A 23,804-nucleotide genomic window follows, 5' to 3' on the forward strand; every position below is an offset into this window, starting at 1 on the left:
TACCTGGTGTAGAAACCAGGTGCATGGTTACCCCTCTCAGTGTGATGGACTTGTAGATCTTGTCAGATCATCCATCTAAGAGAAAGGAAACTCTGATCATAAAACGGTGAGAGGGAGGCCTCCTCAGTCATGGTGGACAACCTTCCTGTAGCAATACACATGAAAAAATTGAAATAGCTTAAAGTATTTCAATATTGGTATACATAGAAAGAGCTTGATGAGCTTAGAAAGAATATTTTTAAATTTTAAAAATCTAATTAAAATTAAGGAAGTTATGGCTATTTTTGTGCCTCACACGTTTGGATATTTTCCCCTCTTTAAGACCATATGCGTTTTGTCACATTTTTTACACTACTTTTTCAGTAAAAATGTCATATCTTTGTTAAAACACAAGACTAAGAAATGAAATTTACCATATAAGTGTATTTTTGTACAAGGAATCAGAATATGCAACTGAAAATCTCCCAAAGTTAATCGTTTCCAAATAATCTGCAGTAAATGTGCATAAATATGCAGCAATTCCTTAAAAATGCCATGTATCCATAAAGAGAAAAGAAGTTGGAGAACTCAAAGTTGAATTGTAATGTGCTTTATGTACAAAAAACTTAAATCTAAACATAAGACCATTTAAAAATGAATATATTGCAATATTTCTTTGGTATTATTGTAGATTAACACCTTCTGTTTAACCCCACTCAACTCCTTCTGACCACCCCTCCAAAATGTGATTCTACCTTTTTAGGAAATTATGTATAAAATGCCATGAAAAACTTTAATGAAAGATAAACAAATTATTTTAGAATTGAATGTAAAATAATTTCCTATTACAGGTCATTCTAGCATTTTAGGGCAGTTAACTGGTTTTTTTTTCTATGGGGAAAATATGCATGCTTTTTTTTTTTTTTTTTTTTAAGACAATTATGTGTGGTTTTAAGAAGGTTTCTATGCAATGAGAATATGGGGAGGGTTGCCATTCGGACTTTGAATTAATTGTAGGGCTAAGGAAAATTATGTGGGAACATACTGAAGACTTGACAGAAACAAAAACAATATTAGAGGGGGGGGCGGTTAGTTTCACAAAAATTTAATGTAAAATAATTCACCATTTCCAGCATTTTAGGACAGTTAACCAATTTATTTTTTATGTGCATTTTTCTTTAAGGAAGGATCTATTTTTTGTTTGTTTTAGACGCTTGTATGTGGCTTACAGAGGTATTTTGTTGGGGGGGGCGCTTGCCACTCGAACTTAGTGTTATTGTTAGGGTTAAAGAGTGTTTTAGGAGGAGACTTGCCACACATAACTTTAGTAGGTGGGTTGCTAACAGTATTTTGTTTTACTATTTATTTTTAAGTCGTTACCAAGACTTCAAATATTTAAGTGTCAACTGACATTTGTCTTGTTCTCTGGAAATGCTCAACAGTCAACACTATTTGTGCATTTGTATTACTTGCCACAGAGGTTGAAAACGTTGTCCAAAAAAATAAAAAATAAAATTATAACAAATAAATGTTATGCAAAGCATGTTTTTATTTAATGTAACATGTTTATTCAGCTCGAAAACCATACAGTGCTTACCGATGTATTGGAAAGTTAAAAATGGCGACCGACTATCTCTTTCACACGGTAAGTTTGGGAAAATGAGTTATAAATAAAAAACTAGATAAAATACTGTTAAAAACCCGCCGAATAGTTTCTAACAGTATTTTGTCTATTTTTTTTTTTTATTTATAACCCATTTTCCCAAACTTACCGCCTCAAAGAGAGAGTCGGCCGCCATTTTAAATTTTCGAATACATCGGTAAACTATGTTTTTCGAGCTGAATAAACATGTTACATTAAATATAAACACTAAAAACATATCCAGTTAGGTAGAAAAGTAACTTATCTTGCCTTTGATAACATTTATTTGTTATATATTTGTTTTTTGACAACTTTTTCAAATCTATGTGTATAGTAGTACAAACGAGATTTTCATACATCTTTTGATTTTGAAAAAAAACATTTGTGGCTGTTCGCGGTAAAACATTGTTTTAATTCGTTGTTCAAAACTAATTTAAAGAATAAAAGTGCATGCAAGCTATATATCTACAAAAGTTTACTTTGTTTTTTAACCATGTTTTTAAATTTGACCAGAAATGTGAGAAATTATAATGGATTCATAATGCCGAATTGGTTGGGATTGTTATTATACATTCTGAAAACCGAATAATTCTAAACTAATGTTATTCTGATAACATTCTCTAATTAAACATATCAGACCATTTATATTGATATTTTCATGCTTTTCTTAATTTGTTCGTGAATAAAAATTAAAGAACGCGTGTTGTTTATACTGTGCTATGACTAATACTACAACTGCTGCAGTGCTACTAATACTAACTTAATTTGACCAAACTCGAAAAATAAACATTTTTTTCGGGTAGGTCCTTTTAAATTATTATCAATTACCGCGGTCCTACTCAACATAAAATAATACTTCTAATTGATAAAGATAGTAAAAAGAATGATTTATTTACTAGTAGGTGTCCGATTAAATTTTTTTTCAAAATGTTCGATACTCGTCATATTAAAGTCTTATTTTTAACACAACAAAAAAAGAAATGGTCAAAAATATTTCGGACACTTGACAGTATTAAGATTAACACCTCTTCTGATTGGTTTCCAAATTTCATAACGAAATTCTTCATACAATCATGGTACGGGCCTTTAGAAAACAGGGAGGGTCATTATAAAACCTTACCGAAAACGCCATTTTATGACGTTCACATTTTTATCACTTTATTTGCTTAAAACTCTTAAAATATATAATGTACATCCATATTTATTAATTCATTTGAAAGTATATTCATTTTCGAACAAAACAGTAGTAATTTGAAGACTTGAAGGGCTTTGGTTTGAAAAATATGGCTATTTTAGTAGAACTACCTTGAAATCTGTAATTATCCAAAGCGTTTTTTTCGTCCATGTGTATTACTACTTCCTGGAGTTGGTGACTCGAACAAATTCCCAGATTGCAAACCTAACTTGCTTAAGGAGTAGATAGGCTCTTCCTATCGCTGGCTGTCACACTTCTTCTTTGTCTATTAGCCAGGCCAGAGGTACAATACCAGGGATTCACCAGAGCCACCCTGTGCTTGGCCTTGTTTCCTGACTAGGACATCGAATGTGGTTCCCCTATTCCCTATTTTAAATTTCTCTCTTTCTCTCAGAAACTGAGAAAATTGGGTTTGCTTGCATGCCACTTGTGCTCACTAGACTTGTTTGGGCTGGTCTTGTCTGAGAGGTAACTGATTGACAGTTTGTCTTGCTACTGTTTCTGACTGACAGTACAGGAGTCCTAACTCTTTGGTAACACTTAGACTGGCTGCTCTATCATCAGTTGTATAATATCAGAATAGTTGTAGTGCCATGTTGCGCATGGAAAGGGACCCTGCTGCTATATCTAGTAGGCTTTCATGAGACCACACCTTCTAGACAGAACTCGGCTAATGGACCACTGCGTGTGTATACTTGACATCAAAACAGGCCCACTTTGCTCAACACTCTTTCCCTAACCTGACATAAAACAAACACGTAATTAAATGTCAACCCAAAAAATATCATTATAAAACCAAACAACCACCCAAACAAAGCCAATTCACCTCCACCCTTCAGGCTTGCTTTCACAAATATCAATTGGCTTAGAGGTAATCTAGATGATGTAGAGTCTTACCTTTTAGTAAACTCCCCGGATATCTTAACATTAAGTGAAACAAATTTACACTCTTCAATCCCCTCTAACTACTTTAATATGACAGGATACCTCCCTCTTTGCCGTAAGGACTCGGATAGATATATGCACGGGCTTAGAATCTATATTCATAGCTCCCTCCCTTAAACTAGAGAGAACAATCTTTAATCTGATGACCAGAATTTCATTTGCTTTCAACTAACATTTCATCACTGCGTTAATTACTTACGTTTTTTTCTACGGTTTTTCCTCAAGCCAGAATTGTACCCTAATCGATCATGTCTTTGATAGTATAGATGCAGCACTCTCCTTGGATAGTAATTCCCAAATACATGTTTGGTGACTTTAATGTCCACCATAAAAATTGGCTTGGTTTCTCAGGTTACACAGATGCAGCTGAACGCTCCACCAATAGCTTCTCTATAGCCCATTACGTCACCAGATTGTGAACCTCAGCAGGCTTCACTTCTAGACCTATTCCTCACCACAATACCTGAGGATTTTGTTAGTAATGCCCACAGTCCACTTGGAAACGCAGACCACCTAGTGGTATCAGTTGACATCACATTTAAATCCCAACCTCAAGATTAGGAATCATTGCTCAAAACAACAAGGTACTATAACAGGGCTGACTGGAAAACCATTAGAGAACACATCCGAGATGCCCCATGGGCCGATATCTTCTCTCTTCCTGCTGAACAGTGTGCCAATGAGACAACTGAATGGTGCAAAACGGAAATTGAAGCACATGTTTCCAGACGGAAGTATTATAGCAAGCCCCACTCACTCCCATGGTTCACTACAGATTGTGCAGCTGCTGTTGCACACAAACAGCATGAATTCCGCCAGTTTGTACGTCATAAGTCAAATACAAATGGGCAAAAATTCGGAGATGCTAGAAATCATTGTAAAAGAGAAATAGCAACAGCTAAAAGAAAGCATGTTGAAATAATCAGGGAACGCATAGAATCGCAAAAAATAGGAATTTGTGATTTCTGAAAAATTTCTAATAGTGTAGTGAATAAAGGACAATAAGTAATTCCTCCACTGAGCAACAACCAGAAGGTTGCATGTACAGTAATGGAGAAAATAGAACTGCTGTCCTGGCGATTCACCTCCATCTCCACCTTAGAGCCAACAAACAACTCCCTCCCAAATTTCTCTATGCAGACTAAATTCACATCAGAAAAAAATCATCCCTTCTCATGTCTGCGATATCATAAAAAACTTAGACACCTCAAAGGCGTGTGGGCCTGATCTCATCTCTGCTATACTAATTAAGAAATGTTTAACTGAGCTAGCCCCCACACTTTCCAAACTCTACAATAAATGCCTCGCTGAATCTTGCTTCCCTAATAGCTGGAAGATGGCCTCTGTGGTATCAGTGTACAGGAATTCTGGTGAAAGAACAGACCCTCTCAATTATCGCCCCATTAATCTCTTCTCCTTTTTCATTAAAATCTTTGAGAGCTTAATTAATCAAGCACTAGTTCACCACCTTGCAAAAGCAAATCTTCTCTCTGACAAACAGCATGGATTCAGGCAATGTCATTCTACTGTATATATTTTAACATTCATCTGTGAATGCATTTACCATGTACTGGATAAAGCCACAGCTGTAGCCCTTGATATATCCAAGGCTTTTGACAAAGTCTGGCACAAAGGGCTGCTTATGAAAATTAAATTGTACGTTATAACTGGACGTATATTAAATATAATTAGACCCATCTTAGACAATAGGAGCATACAGGTTGTTATTGATGGACATACATCCAAGCAGCATAACATTAATGTGGGAGTGTTTCAGGGGTCGATTCTTGGAGCACTATTATTCCTGATATTAAAAAACGACGTCCCTTATAATATTGTTTCCGAGATGGGTATATTTGCTGATAATAAAACGCTCTATAACATGCATCAGGGAAGAACGGATGTACATAAATCAAAGACAATTGCAGAATAGTTAGAAAATAACCTCCAAACCATTATGGAGTGGGGATGCAATTCCCTTCCTGCTATCTGCCTTCCTGCTCATACTGATATGCAGAAGTTTAAATGTAACATAAACCGACATTCCTAGACATGGTCCCAAAAAGTAGCCTTTTTAGTCCAAGTGGTAATATGCCTTGTTAAGAGTTAACGTGAGTAAAATAAATAAATAAATAAAGCTAGTTGAGTTTATATGTGAGTATATTTATCATACAAGTGAATGTTAAACGTAAAAAATGATATACATGAAAAGTAATTATAAAATGCTGAATAGATGTGAGAGTATAGGGGTCAAGGAGTCGGAGTTGGAGTCAGACTTTTACCATCCGACACCGCAATCCTATTTGTAAGTAAGCGTTACTCAGGTCGATCTTAGAAAAAAACTTACCGCCATTTAATTTCTTGAACACTTCCTCTGGGCTGGGTAATGGAAAGTCTTCTAACGACCCGTTGAGTCCGGTCAGGAAATTAGCGCAAACATGGATTTCCCTGGACCTTTTTTTTTCACATAGCCTGCTAAAGCAACCGACTCACTATATTCAATTTTAGTATAAACACCGGTTGTGTGCCTGATTTCAGCTTAAAATCCATGGCTATTTTTGTGCATCTCCCAAGGCCAAGAGTAAATACATTTGGGAATATTTTTTTTTAAACTAAATTTCTCAGTTTCCACTGGATGGGTTTCTATTTTTTTACAAAATGTGGATATAGGAAGATTCCACAGATGAAACTCATCCATGCTGTCGGAACCGAACAGGTTCTCAGTATTTTTTAATACATACATTTCGAGTTTTTTCGTTTTTCCCAGCAAGGTGATGTTGGTGATTAATTCACCCTCAAAATTAATTTTTGTACTATTGACTGCCGTCACCATTCTGTTGGTTCTTAGCATAGTCGGTTTTCATAATTTCTTCCACGTTTTGAAATTTATTATTGAAAGATCCAACCCACTGTCTAACTGAAATTTGATATCCTTGCCGAGAATGTTGACCGTTAGGTATTTGCGTAGGTTTTCATCTACGACATCTCTAGTTATTGTTTGATGTACACAGTTTTTGTTCTGATTTTTCCTGCAGTGAGAAATTTTATGTCCGATTTTATTACATATAAAGTATCTTTTTTTTAAGAATGGGCAATCCTTGACCCAGTGTTTACCAAGCAAGGGTTCAGTGGTTTTGGTTTTTCCGACTTTGGAGGTAATTTTCTGTGTACTGTCTCGGCGGTTTTTCTTAGTTATTTTTTTTATATTTGTGATGCCTGTTTCGATATTTCTCACATCTCTTTTTATTATTTCCTCTTTGACAATCCTCAGTAAATTTTTGCAGTGTTAAGTTCGGTTTGTTTTCTAACTTCGTAAGAACTCTGCGCCTGATTTCCACATCTTTTCCCGAGGTTAAACCTTGTGCAAAAACAAGGCATTTAAAATTGTCTGCTGTTAATTCAAACAAAGTCATCACAATGCTTGTTCACTACTGCTGTGTATGTGGCAAAGTTGTCCTTATCATCTTTGGTCACATTCAAACATCTCTATCGCTTATGAAAAAGAGATGTTTTCGGGGAGAATAGTTCTGTTAACAGATTTACCGTCTCATTGAACGATAAATCCGCAGTTTTCCATAGCAAGATGTAGTCAACAAATTTGTCATATTCAGCCATTTCAAGTTTTCGTAGCAGCAGTCTGGTCATCTTCTGGTCAGACCAGTTACCGCAGTTGATATTGAAAAAGTCTTTATATCTCCTGTGAGTGATTTTTTATTTTCTTCATACTTAAAATTATCTATTGCAGACCATATTGTATTTTGAGAAAAAGCTGAATTGCTTTCTGTATGCGTGTTATTCTTGACAATTTCTGCAAGTAGTTTCTCTGTTCGTAATTGATGTTTAACCAATCGTTTTTTTACTTCAGCCAACAACAAAGGAAAAGTAAAAGAAAATGCTAACAACAACAATTGTTCCTTATAATAATCGGATGCACCGATAGAAAGTGCTTGAGTATAATATGCCTGAACAACTTTTGGCCGCCATTCTATACAACATGCTAGCTGAAATAAAAAAGACTGCTCGACGAATGGAAAAGATATCCAGAAAATTGAAAAAAAGAATAACCCGTGTTCAATCAGATGTGCTTGAATATATATATACATATATAATAAATTCCACAGCCAAATAACGTCGCAACCCACAAGAGCCATGACAGTCAACAAACAGGAAGTCCAAGACTCAAATTTCACCCTCATTTGGGCTCATCAGTTAGACACATCCAAACTCGGGATTCAAAACCCGAGCCTCTTGCAAGCGAGGCAAGCACTCTATCAACTAAGCAAACGCCCTGCACACAAGAAATTCTATTAACTAACACAGATCAAGCAATCCGACTGTGAAATGAACCTACTTCGTCTCAACAAGGGACGCAGTCATCCAACTAGATAACAACCCCAAGCCAATGTCTCACAAGTAGGAGTTTCAACTCGAAAGGACAATGCCATCCAACAATGCTAATCTAGCAAGTAAATTATGATAGGATTTTTCAGAATGCGAGAGATTATATATATAATAAATTCCACAGCCAAACGTTATTTGGCTGTGGAATTTATTATATATATATATTTTGAAAATTTGCTGGTTAAGGCATTAAATGAAACAGCACTTTATGATGGTTAGTCATAAATTACAAATAAATGTGTTCATGTCAGTTAAAAACATGTGAAAATAGGGAGAAAATGGGGGGGAAACCCAAAAAAAAAACCCGAAAGTAGAAGTTCCAGAGTGCATGAAAACTCACCTGATGGTAAATCCAAAAGCGAAGAAAATTTTTAAAAAACCCAAATAGTCAGAAGTTCAAAGTTAGTGGAATGCCGAAGTGAATTGTAGAGTGAAAAATAATTCAAATGGTGAAGTAATTTCAAAGCGAAAAATACTCTAACTTGAAAAGAAGTTCAATGTAGCTTAAAGGAATATATAATTGCTCCTGCAGTTACTGAAAAAAAAGCCCCCAAGATTTGGTTGGTTTGTTTTACAGCATATCAATCCTTTTTGGGTTATTTAATGCTGAATCCATTTATTTTGGAAATAGTATTCATGTGGCATTCTGTTCACACTTCTCACATTCATCATTTCTTCATTATTTTTTTGTGGCATCATCCCACGTGCAGCACCAGAAGGGGACCACACACGCGCAGCTTGTTGTTTTTGTTTTTGCAAAAGGAAGTAGAAAAACAAGAAGCATCAATGTTAGGTGCATTTTGTCTCAGGAAACCAATATCCTCAGACAGCCTGATCTGGTAGCACTAGAAACAAACCCAAAATCGTGATGTTGATTTTCAGTCACATAAAAATAACTGAACTGCTCCCATGGTTGGTATGGCATCAATTGGTAAGAGCAGACTTTATATTTGAAAATTAGGTCAATTCAAATTAGAATTGCAAATGTGTAGACATAAACCCAGACGGTGAAAGTCGTCTAGACAGCATGAGAGTCATCATGCGATGTGTGCTAAAAAGCGTTACAAGCTCATACAATCCTAACATTAAAAGGAAAGAAGGCTAAATTTCATTTAAAAGTGATAAAAACAGCTATATTAATAAGAAGAATATCAACAATGGCGACAATAATAATAGTAATTATAATAATAATAATAATAAAAACAATAATAATGATAATGATAATAAACTAAAGTGAATAATTTAGTAAAAATTTAAATAAAATAATTAATGAAAATGAGATATGGAGATAATATTGGTATTCATGCTATAAATTAAAATTACAATTTTGGAGTACCATTGTCATTGATAAGATTAAAGAATAATAAGAATAACAAGAAACGGTAGCATTACTATCAATCGAACCAATGATTATAAAGTTGCTACCAGCAGTAAAGAGGAGTAGTAAAGGTTGAACAATAATTAAAATTAATAAAATGTAATAAATTTAGTAATAGTACTAATCATAATTATTATCATAATACTAAAGATAAAACAGATAATAATAATAAAAATAAAAAATATTTTAAAAGATCTTTAAAAATATTTTTATCTAAAAATAAATATAAATTATCGATTGATAATTTTCGTAATTTCAATGCTTTTAAGAAATCTAATTTTGGTAAATTTATAGATGAAAACTCTGTTATTCCTCTCCCCACTTCTATGATTTTCTATTTTTGACAAGTACTTTTGGTGGAAAAAAAAAATATTTTAGAATTTTAGTAAAAAGCATTAGTTTCATGTATAAATGTAACATAAAATAATATCCCATTTCCGAACTATTCTAATTTGTAAAGGAAACTAATTAGTCTTCATACCATTAACCCTAAGTCTGAGTGGCAAGGACATAAAATGATATGTAATAGCCTAAAAAAGCAGAAGCTCCCAAAAAAAGAACATGCATAATTTATCTGACATAGTATAAAGGAAAAAGAAAATAGTTTGGTTTAAGATGCATAAACGGTTTGAAAACATTAAATTTATATGATCCAAATTCTAAATTGTCTTTTTGTTGTTCTTTTTGTCAAGTTTTTCAGGATATTCACATGTAATTGCCTAAAAATAGAATCTCAATTTTGGGAGGGGAGCAGACAACGTACAATATTGTTCTACAATAATTTTATCTATTAGGTTCTGATATGCAAATTTGTTTATTTTAATACACGGCAACAGTTTGAAAAGCTTTTATAATCAAAAGTTTGCTGATTCTCTCACTTCTGATCTGGAACATGAGATGTGATAAGGGAAAATAGCTTTGTTAATTTTGAACAAGCTTCTCTGCTTTCACTACTAATACTCAGACCTTTTCTTCGGTTCCAGTTAAAATTCTAGGACTTCATACCAGATCTAAAATAAAAGACCTGTATCCAATCTATTTCTAACGTTGCTGAAAAAATGGATGAATCTTTCTACTGCTGCAAAAGTATAAACTGCTAATGCAATATGCAAGCTTTACAAAACTCAGATACATCCTAAGTTGGATGCCGTTTCTAAATTGGGGAGATGTTGCTTAGAACATTTTTTTCATTCTTTGACAAACTTCAAAACAAACTTCATAATCAAATGGGGAAGGATGATCTCTTCTTTACAGCCCTTTTCCCACAGAAAAAACCTTGCTAGTTTTTCTCTACTCTATCATTATTTTCATGAAAGATGCTAGACCGACCTTTAATCTTTGGTTCCTTCCTGTCAGACGTTCATAAGAACATATCCAATAACTGCAAAGAATTTTCCTTTTTACATCAGAGTTTTCACAAGCAGTTTCTTTTCAAGAATTTTCCATCTGTCAAACATGTTACCACAGAAATGCTTCCCTTTGGCTTACAACTCTGTCATCTTCAAATTGAATGTCAACTGACATTGTCATAAATAGCCAAATTGTATTCAATTTATTTATCATTTTCAATCCACACACAATATCTTTGAATTGAGAGTCTATTCATTTCATTAAACCGTATTATGAGCAGCATTTAGATTTGATAAGTACTGACTCATCAGTAACAAATAAATGCATTACATATTAAAGTTTTCTAATTTCATGCAATAGAATGTAGTTTGGTTTCATTAATAATGATTTATCGGAGGATTTAATTGTAGAATATAAACTAAGAAATCCAATTTTCTTTTTCTCCACAGAAATTTAGCTGCAGATGTTTTTAAACGATGCAAAAATAATTATTAAAATTTTAATCAAATGTTCTGGATTTATCAAATAATGATTGGATATTATTTTAAATTTAAACTTTTTATGTGTTCAAGTTATTGACTTCAAATACCCTTGAATATATTTCTTTTATATGGTTTCAAGATATCAACACTACTGAAAAGATGGGTTCTGCATTCTAATTTCATCTTTGCCAGTTAGATTAAAACATGAAAAAAAGCTAGATCTGGCAAAAAGTAAAAATTATAATGTGCAGAGTATTTGGAAAAGAAACAGAAAAGCTTTATGTTCAATCATAAATTTGGAAATTACCAGAAGAAAATGCAACACACTTCATGCAAAGATTGTGTAGTAATCAATTCCTAGTACTTGATGAAACAACCCAAAACTAAACAGACTGCATTTAAGGTTTTTGTCAAATTCGTTAATAAAATAATTGAAACCAAGAAAATAATGAGACTGAAAAGTTTGAAAGACTTTTTCAAGTAGATACAAGAAATGAATGAGGTTGATACTTACTCATATAAAACAGGATATTTAAGACAAAAGTTGATTAAAAATTTTCTTAATTGTGCTAAGTAGTCCTAAAATGAAGTCACAGGTTGACGTTGATAACTCGAAAGCTAAAGACTGAAATTTTGGATAGTGATTGCTGTTACAAAATGGCATCAGATTCATACATTAAAATTTAAAACATCAGAAATTGAAATACCAGAAAATTTTGAGTTTTGGTGAAACTTTTCAAGGTCAAAGTTATATTAATTACATGGAGGATTTTAGCTACAATTTGGCAAAGCAATGAGTCTCTACGATGAAAAGAACCAAAGTTATTGCCAAAAATGTGGCTTTCACCTTTTCTTTAACCTTGACTCTTAACCTTTAAATTAGATATCTAAAAATTAAATTTCTAATTTGGATCATGATCAATATTTTGACCACGTTTAGTGATGATTGATTAAGCAATGTAAACTCTAGACTATACCAAAACAAACTAACATAGTTGTAGCGGAATTGGCAATAACCGAAATGGGGGGAAAATAAAGAGCTTACCTAGGATACGTCTCTTGTGTTGCGGACCAAGCGGAAGAGAGTTCCAAGATGGCGTCCATAGGTTTTTATTGGCGTTGACCCCATGCAATTCTTGCAGAATCGCGTGTGCTCTCGCGCGATTATGCAGATATATAATTCCAGGACGCTAGGAAGCAGTCAGCGAATGTTTTGCAGATTGTGCTTAGGTGGTTCTGGCGGTTGGATTGTTCTTTGTGACGAACCACAAATCTGCGAGAAGCGAGTTTTCTTCTGCCTTTTTTTTTTTGTCTCCTTCTTTCTCTACAGTCATTACAGCCAAGGAATCCCTCTCTTCTAGAGGTGGGCGGTGCAGGGCGAAAATGACTATTTCCTATCTTTGTTCCTGATTTTTGCCTACTACATTTTGCTACAATAGTTATAAACATGACTGAAAACATAACTTCCTCGGTGGAAGTACAAACAACTATAATGTTGTGTGACGAGGCATAGTGGTAGAATATAAATGCCTTTACGTGAGAAAGATCAAAATTTAACAAAAAAATCTATTTTTGACTTACACATATAAAATACTGAAGCAGTATTACAGAAAATGCCTGAAAAAATAATCTGAAATAGACTATAAAGATTAAGTCCAATATCCATATAATGAATAATTTAATTGGGAATAAAATGCACTTAACTACATGTTTGTATGTTTATTGGTTTGATGTTACTAGGGTTTAAGTAAGTCATTATGTTGTATTTGAATGATTGTCGGACATCTTTAAATATGGCTGCCAATATCTTGAATGTGCAACATGTTTGTGAAAATAGTATGATGTTCAGGAGTCTATTGGCATTCATTTGCTACCACTTTTTTCTTCCACCCCCAACCGAAATCATAGAATCAAAAATCTAGAGGGATTTTGACCTTTGAGCCCATAATTTGCTAATTTCTTTCTTTGAGTTTGAAACTCTGCAGAATAAGGATTTTTAAAAAATTGTTTTTGGAGTATTTTGTCGAACAATAAATTTACTTGTAAATTTTAATTTACAGTCTTAATTTCCTTTTTTTTTTTCCTTATGAGAAGCTCTACTTACTATTGTGTTTGTATTGAGCTTTTTTCTATTTGGTTGGAATATATAAATATTAATATTTATATTAGGTTGAATTTTACACTTGCTTGTATCTGGTAAACATTTCATTTCCATTGCCATGAGATATATATATATATATATTATTTTATATATATATATATATATATATATATATATATATATATATATATATATATATATATATATACCCATCAGTACCTGCACACATTTTGTTTATATTTTGTTATTCTTTTACCCTCTTTTGATTTTCACTTGTTGAATGCTAATATTAAAATTGTTTTCTTGCTTTAATTTATTTCTCATTTCACTTTACCCAATTTCTTGTTATATTCAGAAAAGATTCGAAGTAAACAAGAACAGGATAAACGTATCAAAGGTGCGTCTCAGTCTATAACAGCTATTGAAGAGTTTTGTGAAAAATTTGATCGTTCAAAACACAATTCTGTAAGTATAGATACTTTCCCTTTTTAATCTTTTTATCTTATAGTTCAGATTTTCTCCAGATTCTGTAAGATTGTTATTTTAAATTTTCTTTGCAAGTAGACTAGAAACCAGACATCTATATATATAAAAGTGAAAATCTGTGTATGTATATTCGCTTTTTGTGTATGTCCAAGAAAGGCTTTTTTCAGAGAAGTGCTCGGTCGGCTCACAATTTCTTAAAACTTTTTATATCACATATAAAGCATAATATATCCGAATTAACAACAGAGCTCGCCTGTCTATTTAATTTGCTTCACTTTGGGAAGATAAATATTCAGCAGTTTTCACTAGCCGCATGTGGATTAGACTTTTTCCTATAATAAAAGTGATACTAATTCTGGCGGTATTTTTCCGGTCGCCATCGCCGGAAATGTCCGAAAGCAATCAGCTTTGATCAATGTGGAAATATTTTCCTTATATCAGACAATTGCAATCCAATATCTTGGGAAAAAAAAAAAAAAAAAAAAAAAAAAGCGTTCCTGCATTAAATAAAATACTACTCCGCAGTCAAAGTTGACCTAATTAACTCATTAAAACGTGCACCTGCCAAATCTAAGTAATTAAATAAATTCAAACGTGGTTCCGTTAGTATGTTGCGGTGGCGCATTGGTTAACGTCGCACTTTCTTTTTTTTTTTTTTTCACACTTTAATTTCCAACTTTGCCTCAAGGGTTCGGGTTCGATCCTCATACTCACCTACCAAAACTGGATCATTTTTCATAATTTATAGAATTTATGCTCATTTCAACGTGACACCCAAGTACATAATTATGTGTTCACTTGAAATTTGTGTTTCAAAATCCACGATTTTGCACAAGTGTCAGATATTGTTAAATTTATATAAAATGTTAAGAATTAAACATTTAGCTTTTTGGAGTTCAGCAAGAATCTATAAATCTTCTTGATCATGGTATCAGATTTAAAAATTGATAAGCTGGGTCATTTTATAGTTTAATTTGAACATTTTTCTCATCACATTTGCAATCACTTTTTGTCCAAACATTCAAAGACATAGTTTTGAGTTTTTACTTTAGTTTAACGTGAAGTGATTTCTAATTTTTTTATCGACCTGAAGAAGCATAAATATAAACGAGTGACTGTGAATTCTTGCTCACTTTTACCAATATAAATTATTTTGTCTGATGCCACAAACAAAATTATTTTCAAATTAATTCTTAAGAATTCTTTAAATAATGTTAAGAATTGTAAGTAAAAAATTCAGAATATTGATTACAATTTAATATATATATTAAAATGAATTTATGGACATAATTATTTATTCTAAAATAAAACTTTTAAAAAATTAATGATTTCTAATGAATCTATTATACGAAGGTCATTCCAAAAGTAAAGCTTCCTATTTTTATAACTCAAAAAGTTGAAAAGCTTGTAGCTTTCAACAAAGGTTGCTAATTTTAAATGGTACCACTCCTGTGGTAGGGAATGGTACAATTTGAAATGAGCGACTTTTTGTGCTCCATAATTCATTTTTTTTTTTTTTTTACATAGTCACTACCATTCTCAATGTACTTTTGCTAGGAATTCAATGATGCATCCCTGCTTCTAACGCACATTCATGACAGGGGATGCTTTTTTAATACCCGCAACAGAGAGATGAAACTTTCAGGTCATGAATGCACAAGTTCAGTCCTCAAAACAATGCAATTTGCAATTCTCTCTGATCCATTTAGGTGGAATAAAAAAAATAGCCCCTCATATAATTGAGCCCCTCATTTTTGGAACGCCCCTCATATAATTGAGCTTCAGTTTGTGTGTCTCAATTTCAAAACCTATGATTCCAAGCCTCCTAATTAAAAGAATACTGATGAAACCATCTGGGGTTTCTTTCAAGAATAGGATTCTCTATATTAAACCTCTCCTAAGTCTTAAACAATAGACTGAAAGGCAAGAGTACCTATTTAGGTTTTATTTTTAAAATGCTCCTTTTTTTTAGAGTTATTGTTAAAGAATTAGACTAATTATTAATTTTTGTTTAATTTTAGAAATATGTTAAAAAATTAAAAAATATTCTGATAAATAAAATGGCATTCGATTAACATATTTAAACTCCCATCTTTTAATTATTCATCAGTTATTTTACCAGTTGTTTTTCTAGGCTTTTTTTTAATGTGTGGCCATATTTTATTCATCATCAGTTATTTTACCAGTTGTTCTTTTTTTTTCTAGGCTTTTTTTTTTAATGTGTGACCATATTTTAAAGAATGTAGAATAAAAAGGGAAGAAAGAAAAATTGTTTTTAATTAAAAAGAAAAACAAGATAGTAATAGATTGTAAAAATAAAATAAATAAAGCTTAAAAGGCAAAATGTTTAGCCTAGAAGTGTGTGGTCATTAATAAGTTGGTGATAATGCTACTAATAATTAAATTTATATTAATAACGGCATCCCCCTGTTTTAAAGTTTAAATTAGAGAAATAATGCAATGAATGATGATTTAAGCTTTGAGGGGTGTGGTTGAAAAACGTCATTTTTCCTCGATCGAGCATAAATCGATCATAAAATTCTATCTTATATTTTACTATTATAAACTTTAATTTTAGTCAGAAATTACTTATGAATTGATAATTTAAAGACTTTAAAATCAGTTTCTCATGACTACAAATAAATTTGACATATATCTTCTATAATATAGAGAGGGGGTGGGTATTATTAATTACTTTCAATATCAAAAAGGGATTTCAAAGCTTTACTGCTGAGAATTTCAGTTCACCAGCAAAAGTCTAGTATTATGATTCATTATTTATTATACTTAAGAAAAAGGATATTTTTCAACTGTGCTGCTATTGGAGCAATGGACTCTACTTTCCTATCGAAAAAGTATCTTTTTCAGTATGTTCTTTTTTATTTATTAATACTGATTTTAATAAGAAAATGACTCATAAGATAAACTTCTCCTGGGTCTTAAATCATTGATTGAAAGGCAACATGTATCATTAATTATAGTTCATATTTTTTTATTTTTAAGTGAGCCTTTTCCACACATTTAAAGCAATCTCGATATTATTTACACATTTTTTAATAATTTAGAAAATTAAAATGTAATGTTATTTAATTTTTGGGGAAGAATATCTTTGAATTTTTTAAAAAATTATTTTCTTTTACACTTCAATTTTTAGAGGCGATTGGGTATTAGTTTATGTAAGTTTTAAATAATTTATTCTTCCTGAAATCTCATTTCAGGAAGAATAAATTATTTAAAACTTGCATAAACTAATACCCAATCGCCTCTAAAAATTGAAGTGTAAAAGAAAATAATTTTACACTAAATGTTTTTTTGTAATTATGAATTGCAAAAAAATATTTCATTATTACAAATTTTTCCCCAAAAATGAGTAAGTGATAAATCACTGAAGAACACCAAACCCAAAATGAAATTTTTTTGAATAAGCAAAAAAAAAAAAGAAAAGAAAAAAAAAAAGATTGAAACTTATCAACAATTTCCCCAATAAAAATAGATTTGATGTACTGCTAACCAAAAAAAAAAAAAAAGAAAATAATCAAATAAAATCATGGAGCAAAATAGAAAGTATACTCAAAATAAAGAAAAAAGTAAGTTTCTCAGGAAGAAAAATTTAAAAGGAAGAATACAAATGTTCATAAAAAGAAAAACAAAAAGAAAAACGACACAAAACAAAAAAACCTAAAACTAACTTCTCAATGAGCAGTACAGAAAATATAATCTCTGATAACCCAACTTAAAATCGTGGCTTGTGGTTTGAGTTGTTCCCCTTTGCAAATTGGCTGTTTGGAGAAATGGAAAACTAGATGGCTCTGTGTGGTTTGAGTTGTCCCCCTTTGCAAATTGGCTGTTAGGAGAAATGGAAAACTAGATGGCTCTGGTTGATAGTCAATTTGCATAAGTGGAGAAATGGGCAGCATATAAACGGTACTTTTTTTTAAGCAGGGTGAAGAGCGCAGAGAGTGAAACGACGGTTGAAAGAAGTGACGGCGGATTCTTTTTGTGACGGTGAATTATTTTTGGACGTTGAAGAGCTCGACCTTTTGGAAGGAACAGCTGTGCCTTATATATATTTATTTTTTTTAATTTCTTTTTTTTTTTTTCTACTTCACTACAAGCTATTTCGGGGGGAACTATGGAAGCAAAGAGGATCAGCAGTGAAATGCTTAAGATGTTCTCTGGAGAGGGAGATGTTATAATCTGGCTGACCAAGGTTAAACTTGTCGCTAAGTTGCAGGACATCGCGGATGTAGCCAGCTTGATACCGCTGTATCTTGATGGTAATGCTCTGGCCCTATATCTGGAGATGCGGGAGGAGGATCGACTGTCTGTTGACGCCATTGAGGAAAAGTTGAGGAAGCATTTACCGAAGGACCGTTTGTGGCATATGGCAAACTAAGCCGTATGGTGTGGACCGGAGAGCCTGTCGATGTTTACGCCAACAATATCAGGAGGTTGACGGGACTAGCAGGATTCAATGGAGGAGGCCGTCAACAGATGGTTAAGATGGCCTTTATCAATGGCTTCCCGGACCATATTTCTACAGCTCTGCAGCAACTGCCCGGTGTAAATACTATGGAGGTGGCGGAGTTGATTACACAGGCTAGGGTGCTGGCCAGGAAAAAAGAGAGTGAGCAGGGAATTGTAGCTGTCGCTCAACGAAGCAAACTGCAGCAGGAAATTGTGAAGGACGAAAAGCAAAGAGGACTGTGGCAGAGACCCAGGTTCTCTGGCAGATGCTACCGATGCCAAGGCCCCCATATGGCGAGGGAGTGCAGGGAGCCAAAGCCAGAAGTCACGTGTTACCGCTGTGGGGAAGTCGGCCACATCAGCAGATTCTGTCCCCAGGGAAAACGAACAGGGGGAAGCTACTGCGCCGGTGGCTACCCCACTTATTCGATGAAGGCGCTTCAGGGTATGTCACCACAAGTAGAGGTGACCCTAAATGGACAAAGTGAAAAGGCCCTTGTCAACACGGACTGTACTTCAACAATTGTCACCAAAGACATGGTTGACACATGCAATGGAACCAGCAGCATTACGGCAGTTGACGGCAGAGAGGTGAAGTGCAATGGCACAAGTATCGTTCGGTTGATGGTACGTGGGATGTCACTAACAATCCAGGCGATTGTTATTAACAAAATTGTCACGGGTGTCGATGTGGTGCTAGGGATGGACGCAATTGCTCGACTAGGGGGCGTTACGGTACATAGGAACTCCGTGAGATTTGGAGGACATCAAGGGGCTGCAGGTGTGCAATTCGAAAAAGGTGTCACAGGAACAACCGGGTTAGACAAAAGTTGCACGATAGAGGACCAAGATTTCTCTGCACACTTTGATGGTGAGAAATGGACAGTCAAGTAGGCATGGAAGGGAGAACCTCCCATACTGAACAACAGAGTGGAATGCTACGAGCATACGTTGCGAGGAGGCACAAGAGTTGAATTTGAGAAGGAGGTGGACCGATGGATCTCAGAGAGGATTTTAAGACCATGGACGGAGAAGGTGGAAGGTGTGCTGCCGTTAATGGCGGTTGTTAAGCCCACCAAACAAAAAGTTTGGCCACTACTGGACTTTAGGAAGCTGAACGTACACGTTGCGTGCCACACGGGAGGCGATGTGATGGACGTGTGCGGAGAGACCATGCGAGAGTGGAGGAGAGATTCAGACGGCTGTGACGATTGTGGATTTAAAATCTGCATACCTACAGATCCACATTTCACAGGAATTCTGGAAATACCAGCTGGTCAGATACAAGGGCCGAACGTACTGCCTGACTAGGTTGGGCTTTGGCCTGAATTCTGCACCAAAAATCATGGCAGCGATCCTCAAAACGGTGCTAAGCAAGGAGGACGCAGTCAGAAGAGCCACCAGTTCCTACATTGATGATATTTTGGTGGATGAGACGGTAACAACTGCGGAGGACATAGTAAAACACCTCAACAGCTTTGGGCTAATTGCAAAACGCCCGGAATCGTTGGAGGGAGGAGCTGTGTTAGGGCTCCAACTAAGAAAGGACCAGATAGAACGGTTAGTGTTCCGGAGGAGAAATGAGATCCCGGAGGTGTCGGAAAAATTGAGCAGGCGAGAACTCTTCTCAATGTGCGGAAGACTGGTGGGCCATTACCCTATTGCAGGATAGCTACGGACTGCATGTAGTTATATCAAAAGGCGAGCTAGTGGAGCGAAGTGGGAGGATGGAGTTGATAAAGAGACTATGGACATTATGAGAGAGATTATTGAAGAGGTGAAGAGGGAGGATCCAGTGAGAGGTGTTTGGCATGTACCCAACAGTGCAGAAGGTGTTGTGTGGTGTGATGCAAGCTGTATAGCAGTGGGGGTCACCTTGCAGATAGGTGGTGTTACTGCAGAAGATGCTGCTTGGTTGCGGAAGAAGGACGACGTGGCTCACATAAATGTGGCGGAACTGGATGCGGTTATGAAAGGCATCAACTTAGCCTTGAAATGGGGGCTACAGAATGTTGAGGTGAAGACCGACAGCCACTGTGTTCTCTTGGATCCAGTCCGAAGCTACAGGAGAAAGGAGGGTGAAGATGAAAGGCGCTGCCGAGATGCTAGTAAAGCGTCGATTGATGATGTTAAGGGAGCTGATTAGGGAATTTGATCTTCAACTTAGGGTCACTATCGTTCCTTCAGCGAAGAACAGAGCAAATGTGATGATGAGGGTGTGGAAGACCTGGCTAAAGGCGCCGAATGCAAAGGTCTTGGAAGAGGTGTTTTTGGAGAGGGGTCCAGTGACGGAAGTGCTAATGGACAATGGAACTGCCTTTCGCTCAGCTGCCATGGAGAATGTGTTGGATAAGTGGGAAGTGCGGCGCTATTTCAGGGCTGCATATAGACCAGGCGGTAACGGAATTGTGGAGTGGCATCACAGGACCATTAAGGCTATAGCTGAAATGGGCCAGATTTCGCCGCCAGAAGCTGTCTTCTGGTATAATATGGCTCCAAAGTCAGGGCACAAAAGTGGAGTCAGTGCCGCAGAGGGCAGTCTTCAAGTACGAGTGGCGGCATCCCCGAACTGCACAGGTACCCGCGGAGGAAGGCGAGAAGCGAGCGACTGTGCGAGTGGGAGAGGAAGTGTGGATCAAACCGCCTGATGCTCGCTGTACCACACGCTGGGGGAGGGGCATTGTGACAAGTGCCCAGTCCCAGAACAATGTATCTATCGACGACATCCCTCGACACATCCTTGATGTGCGGCCGGTAGTGGTGTCATCAGAGGAAGACAGTGACGTCGAGCCAAGTAGCGACGTTCACGAAGAAGCTCCGCGGAGAACGCAGCGAGAGAGACGGCCGCCATGTTGGTCGAGCGACTACGTGATGGGTTGGCATGTGATGATCGTGTAGATCAAGGGGGCGTGTGGTTTGAGTTGTCCCCCTTTGCAAATTGGCTGTTTGGAGAAATGGAAAACTAGATGGCTCTGGTTGATAGTCAATTTGCATAAGTGGAGAAATGGGCAGCATATAAACGGTACTTTTTTTTAAGCAGGGTGAAGAGCGCAGAGAGTGAAACGACGGTTGGAAGAAGTGACGGCGAATTCTTTTTGTGACGGTGAATTATTTTTGGATGTTGAAGAGCTCGACCTTTTGGAAGGAACAGCTGTGTCTTATATATATATATATATTTTTTTTTAATTTCTTTTTTTTTTCTACTTCACTGTTACATGATAAGGGCTGCCCCCTTTTCATGTAAGTATAAAAATAGAGAGATTTAGTTAAAATGAAAATGATAGAAAAATAATAAACTAAATAAATAACTAATAAATAAATAGACGAAATTCGAACATTGTAAATTAGGTTTAGAAATAGATTACAAGAGAGAATTAGAAAATGGAATGTAAAACAAACCATTGTTTAGCTTAGAGATAAAATAGTTTCAAGAAAAGAATGTGCGTTGTCAATTCTGTTATGAAAAATTCAATTGAGGAATGCAACTATACAAGATAATTTAATAAACATGTTTTTAACATATTGGAAAAATAGGTTACTGGGAATATAGGTTAAAATTCCTTTTGTAAACAAAGGAAAAAGTTTTGGACACGCATGTCCAGAACACGTGAAAGAAGACACATGTTTTAACATGTGTATGACATCATGGAAAATAGGAAGTTCTAGATATAGTTAGAAACTTGAGGGAGAAACTGGGGGAGAGTCGGAGAGAGTCTGAGGATGGCAGACGACGGTCCAGTTGGGATTCGAACGTCTAGAAGCAAGACGGTCACTTTTGAAACTTAGAATGTGAAGTTTTGAATCCTTGATGATGAAAACCACGGCCGGTCATGAGAAGAAATAAACCCATCATGTGTTTTTATAAACGTCGTCTTTGTGTTGTAATTCTACCAAAAGGTAAAGTGAAAATTGTTATATATGTCTTATGTATATCATGTGTTTTAGAATGTCTTGACATACACATCTGACATACACAATATGAACACTAAGACTGTCTGAACACTATCTCCTCACTCAAAGAGCTTCTACACTTCTAAGTACGAACATTTTTATAAATATGAATCTCTTCTCAACAACAATCACTCTTACAACAACATCAATCCCTCTCTTACAACAACATTTCTCTCTAAGACACAACGACAAACTCTTAATAAGACTCGCTAAGCATCACTTTTAATAAGACTTAACAACGAAATATAACAACAAAAAGAAACAGAAGAACAATAATACTAATAAGACTCCTATATTTAACAAGAACATCCGCTAATAGAATGTTCATTTAGTCCGATCTGACAAAATTAATATTACTAATTATGAACAACAATTAAAAATAAAATAATCACCAAATGGTGACGTTTTAGGCCTTAACATATGTAAATTTGACTTCTGTGCCATGCAAAAAAAGAAATGACTAAGTCTATCATTTGCCCCCCCCCCTCCCTCCTAGCCCCAAAAGTCCCCAAGGCCTTTACATGTTTAAATTTGAGTTCAGCATCATGCAAAATTGCTAAATAGACATACACAGAAAATTTTGGATATTTTCCCGAAAATCCGTTCTGTTACCTATTTACTCATATCATGTTTAATGTTTGCAAAATTTCAAAAAATTCCAAGGGGTAGTTATTAAGAAAAGTGCGGACAGACAAACTGACAAGTTATTAAGAAAAGTGCGGACAGACAAACTGACAAGTTATTAAGAAAAGTGCGGACAGACAAACTGACAAATTATTAAGAAAAGTGCGGACAGACAAACTGACAAGGCCTTTTCCCTCCTTTTGTTGGGAATCAAAAACTCAATTATTTCAATTATTCTACTGTTATCATCTTGGATATTCTCATTTTAACCTTTTGATGGAACTACAAATTGCTAAGTAATAATCAGTTCTAAGTGACAATCTACTCAGTGTAAGTGATACTAATAATATAATTAAGAATTACTTATGGCTGACAGAATGAGCGCAATCTACACTTATAGTTTTCCTGGGCCAAACTCTCTTCCTGATCTATATCAATCATCTTCCAAATCACATCCTTACATCATTTGTAGGCATTTATGCTGACAACTACCATTTATATTAGCACATCAAAGACCAGAAATGACCAAGTTCTCTCTGATTCTCTCTCCTCTGATCTTGAGTACGTGGTACAATGGGGAAAGAGGAAAGAGGCGGCTGGTTACTTTTGATGCATCTAAAACCACGCTTCTATCTTAACATCATCAACGCTCTGATGCCCATCTGGCATCAATTGAAATGAACGGCTCTCGTCTTCATGTTTTGACAAGCTCCTGGGCTTGACCTTTACTCCTGATCTGAAATGGAACACGTATATCAAATCCATTGCCAGGGTTGCTGGAAAAATGGTGGGATCCTTCAGAA

At 35.1% G+C, this 23,804-nt stretch overlaps 1 protein-coding gene across 2 annotated transcripts in view; it reads left to right on the plus strand.

Annotated features, from left to right (window-relative positions):
• Positions 1 to 23,804, plus strand: part of LOC145284716 (uncharacterized) — a 242,171-nt gene that overhangs the window by 178,623 nt on the left and 39,744 nt on the right. For both annotated transcript variants that reach the window (XM_080133631.1, XM_080133632.1), the window contains exon 4: positions 13,829 to 13,938. In XM_080133631.1, coding sequence (XP_079989757.1) covers positions 13,829 to 13,938 — 110 coding nt within the window. The remainder of the gene's footprint in view (positions 1 to 13,828; positions 13,939 to 23,804) is intronic.

This window comes from Euprymna scolopes, chromosome 9, assembly GCF_053919585.1.
Source record: "Euprymna scolopes isolate OS-2025 chromosome 9, ASM5391958v1, whole genome shotgun sequence".
NCBI lineage: Eukaryota > Metazoa > Mollusca > Cephalopoda > Sepiida > Sepiolidae > Euprymna > Euprymna scolopes.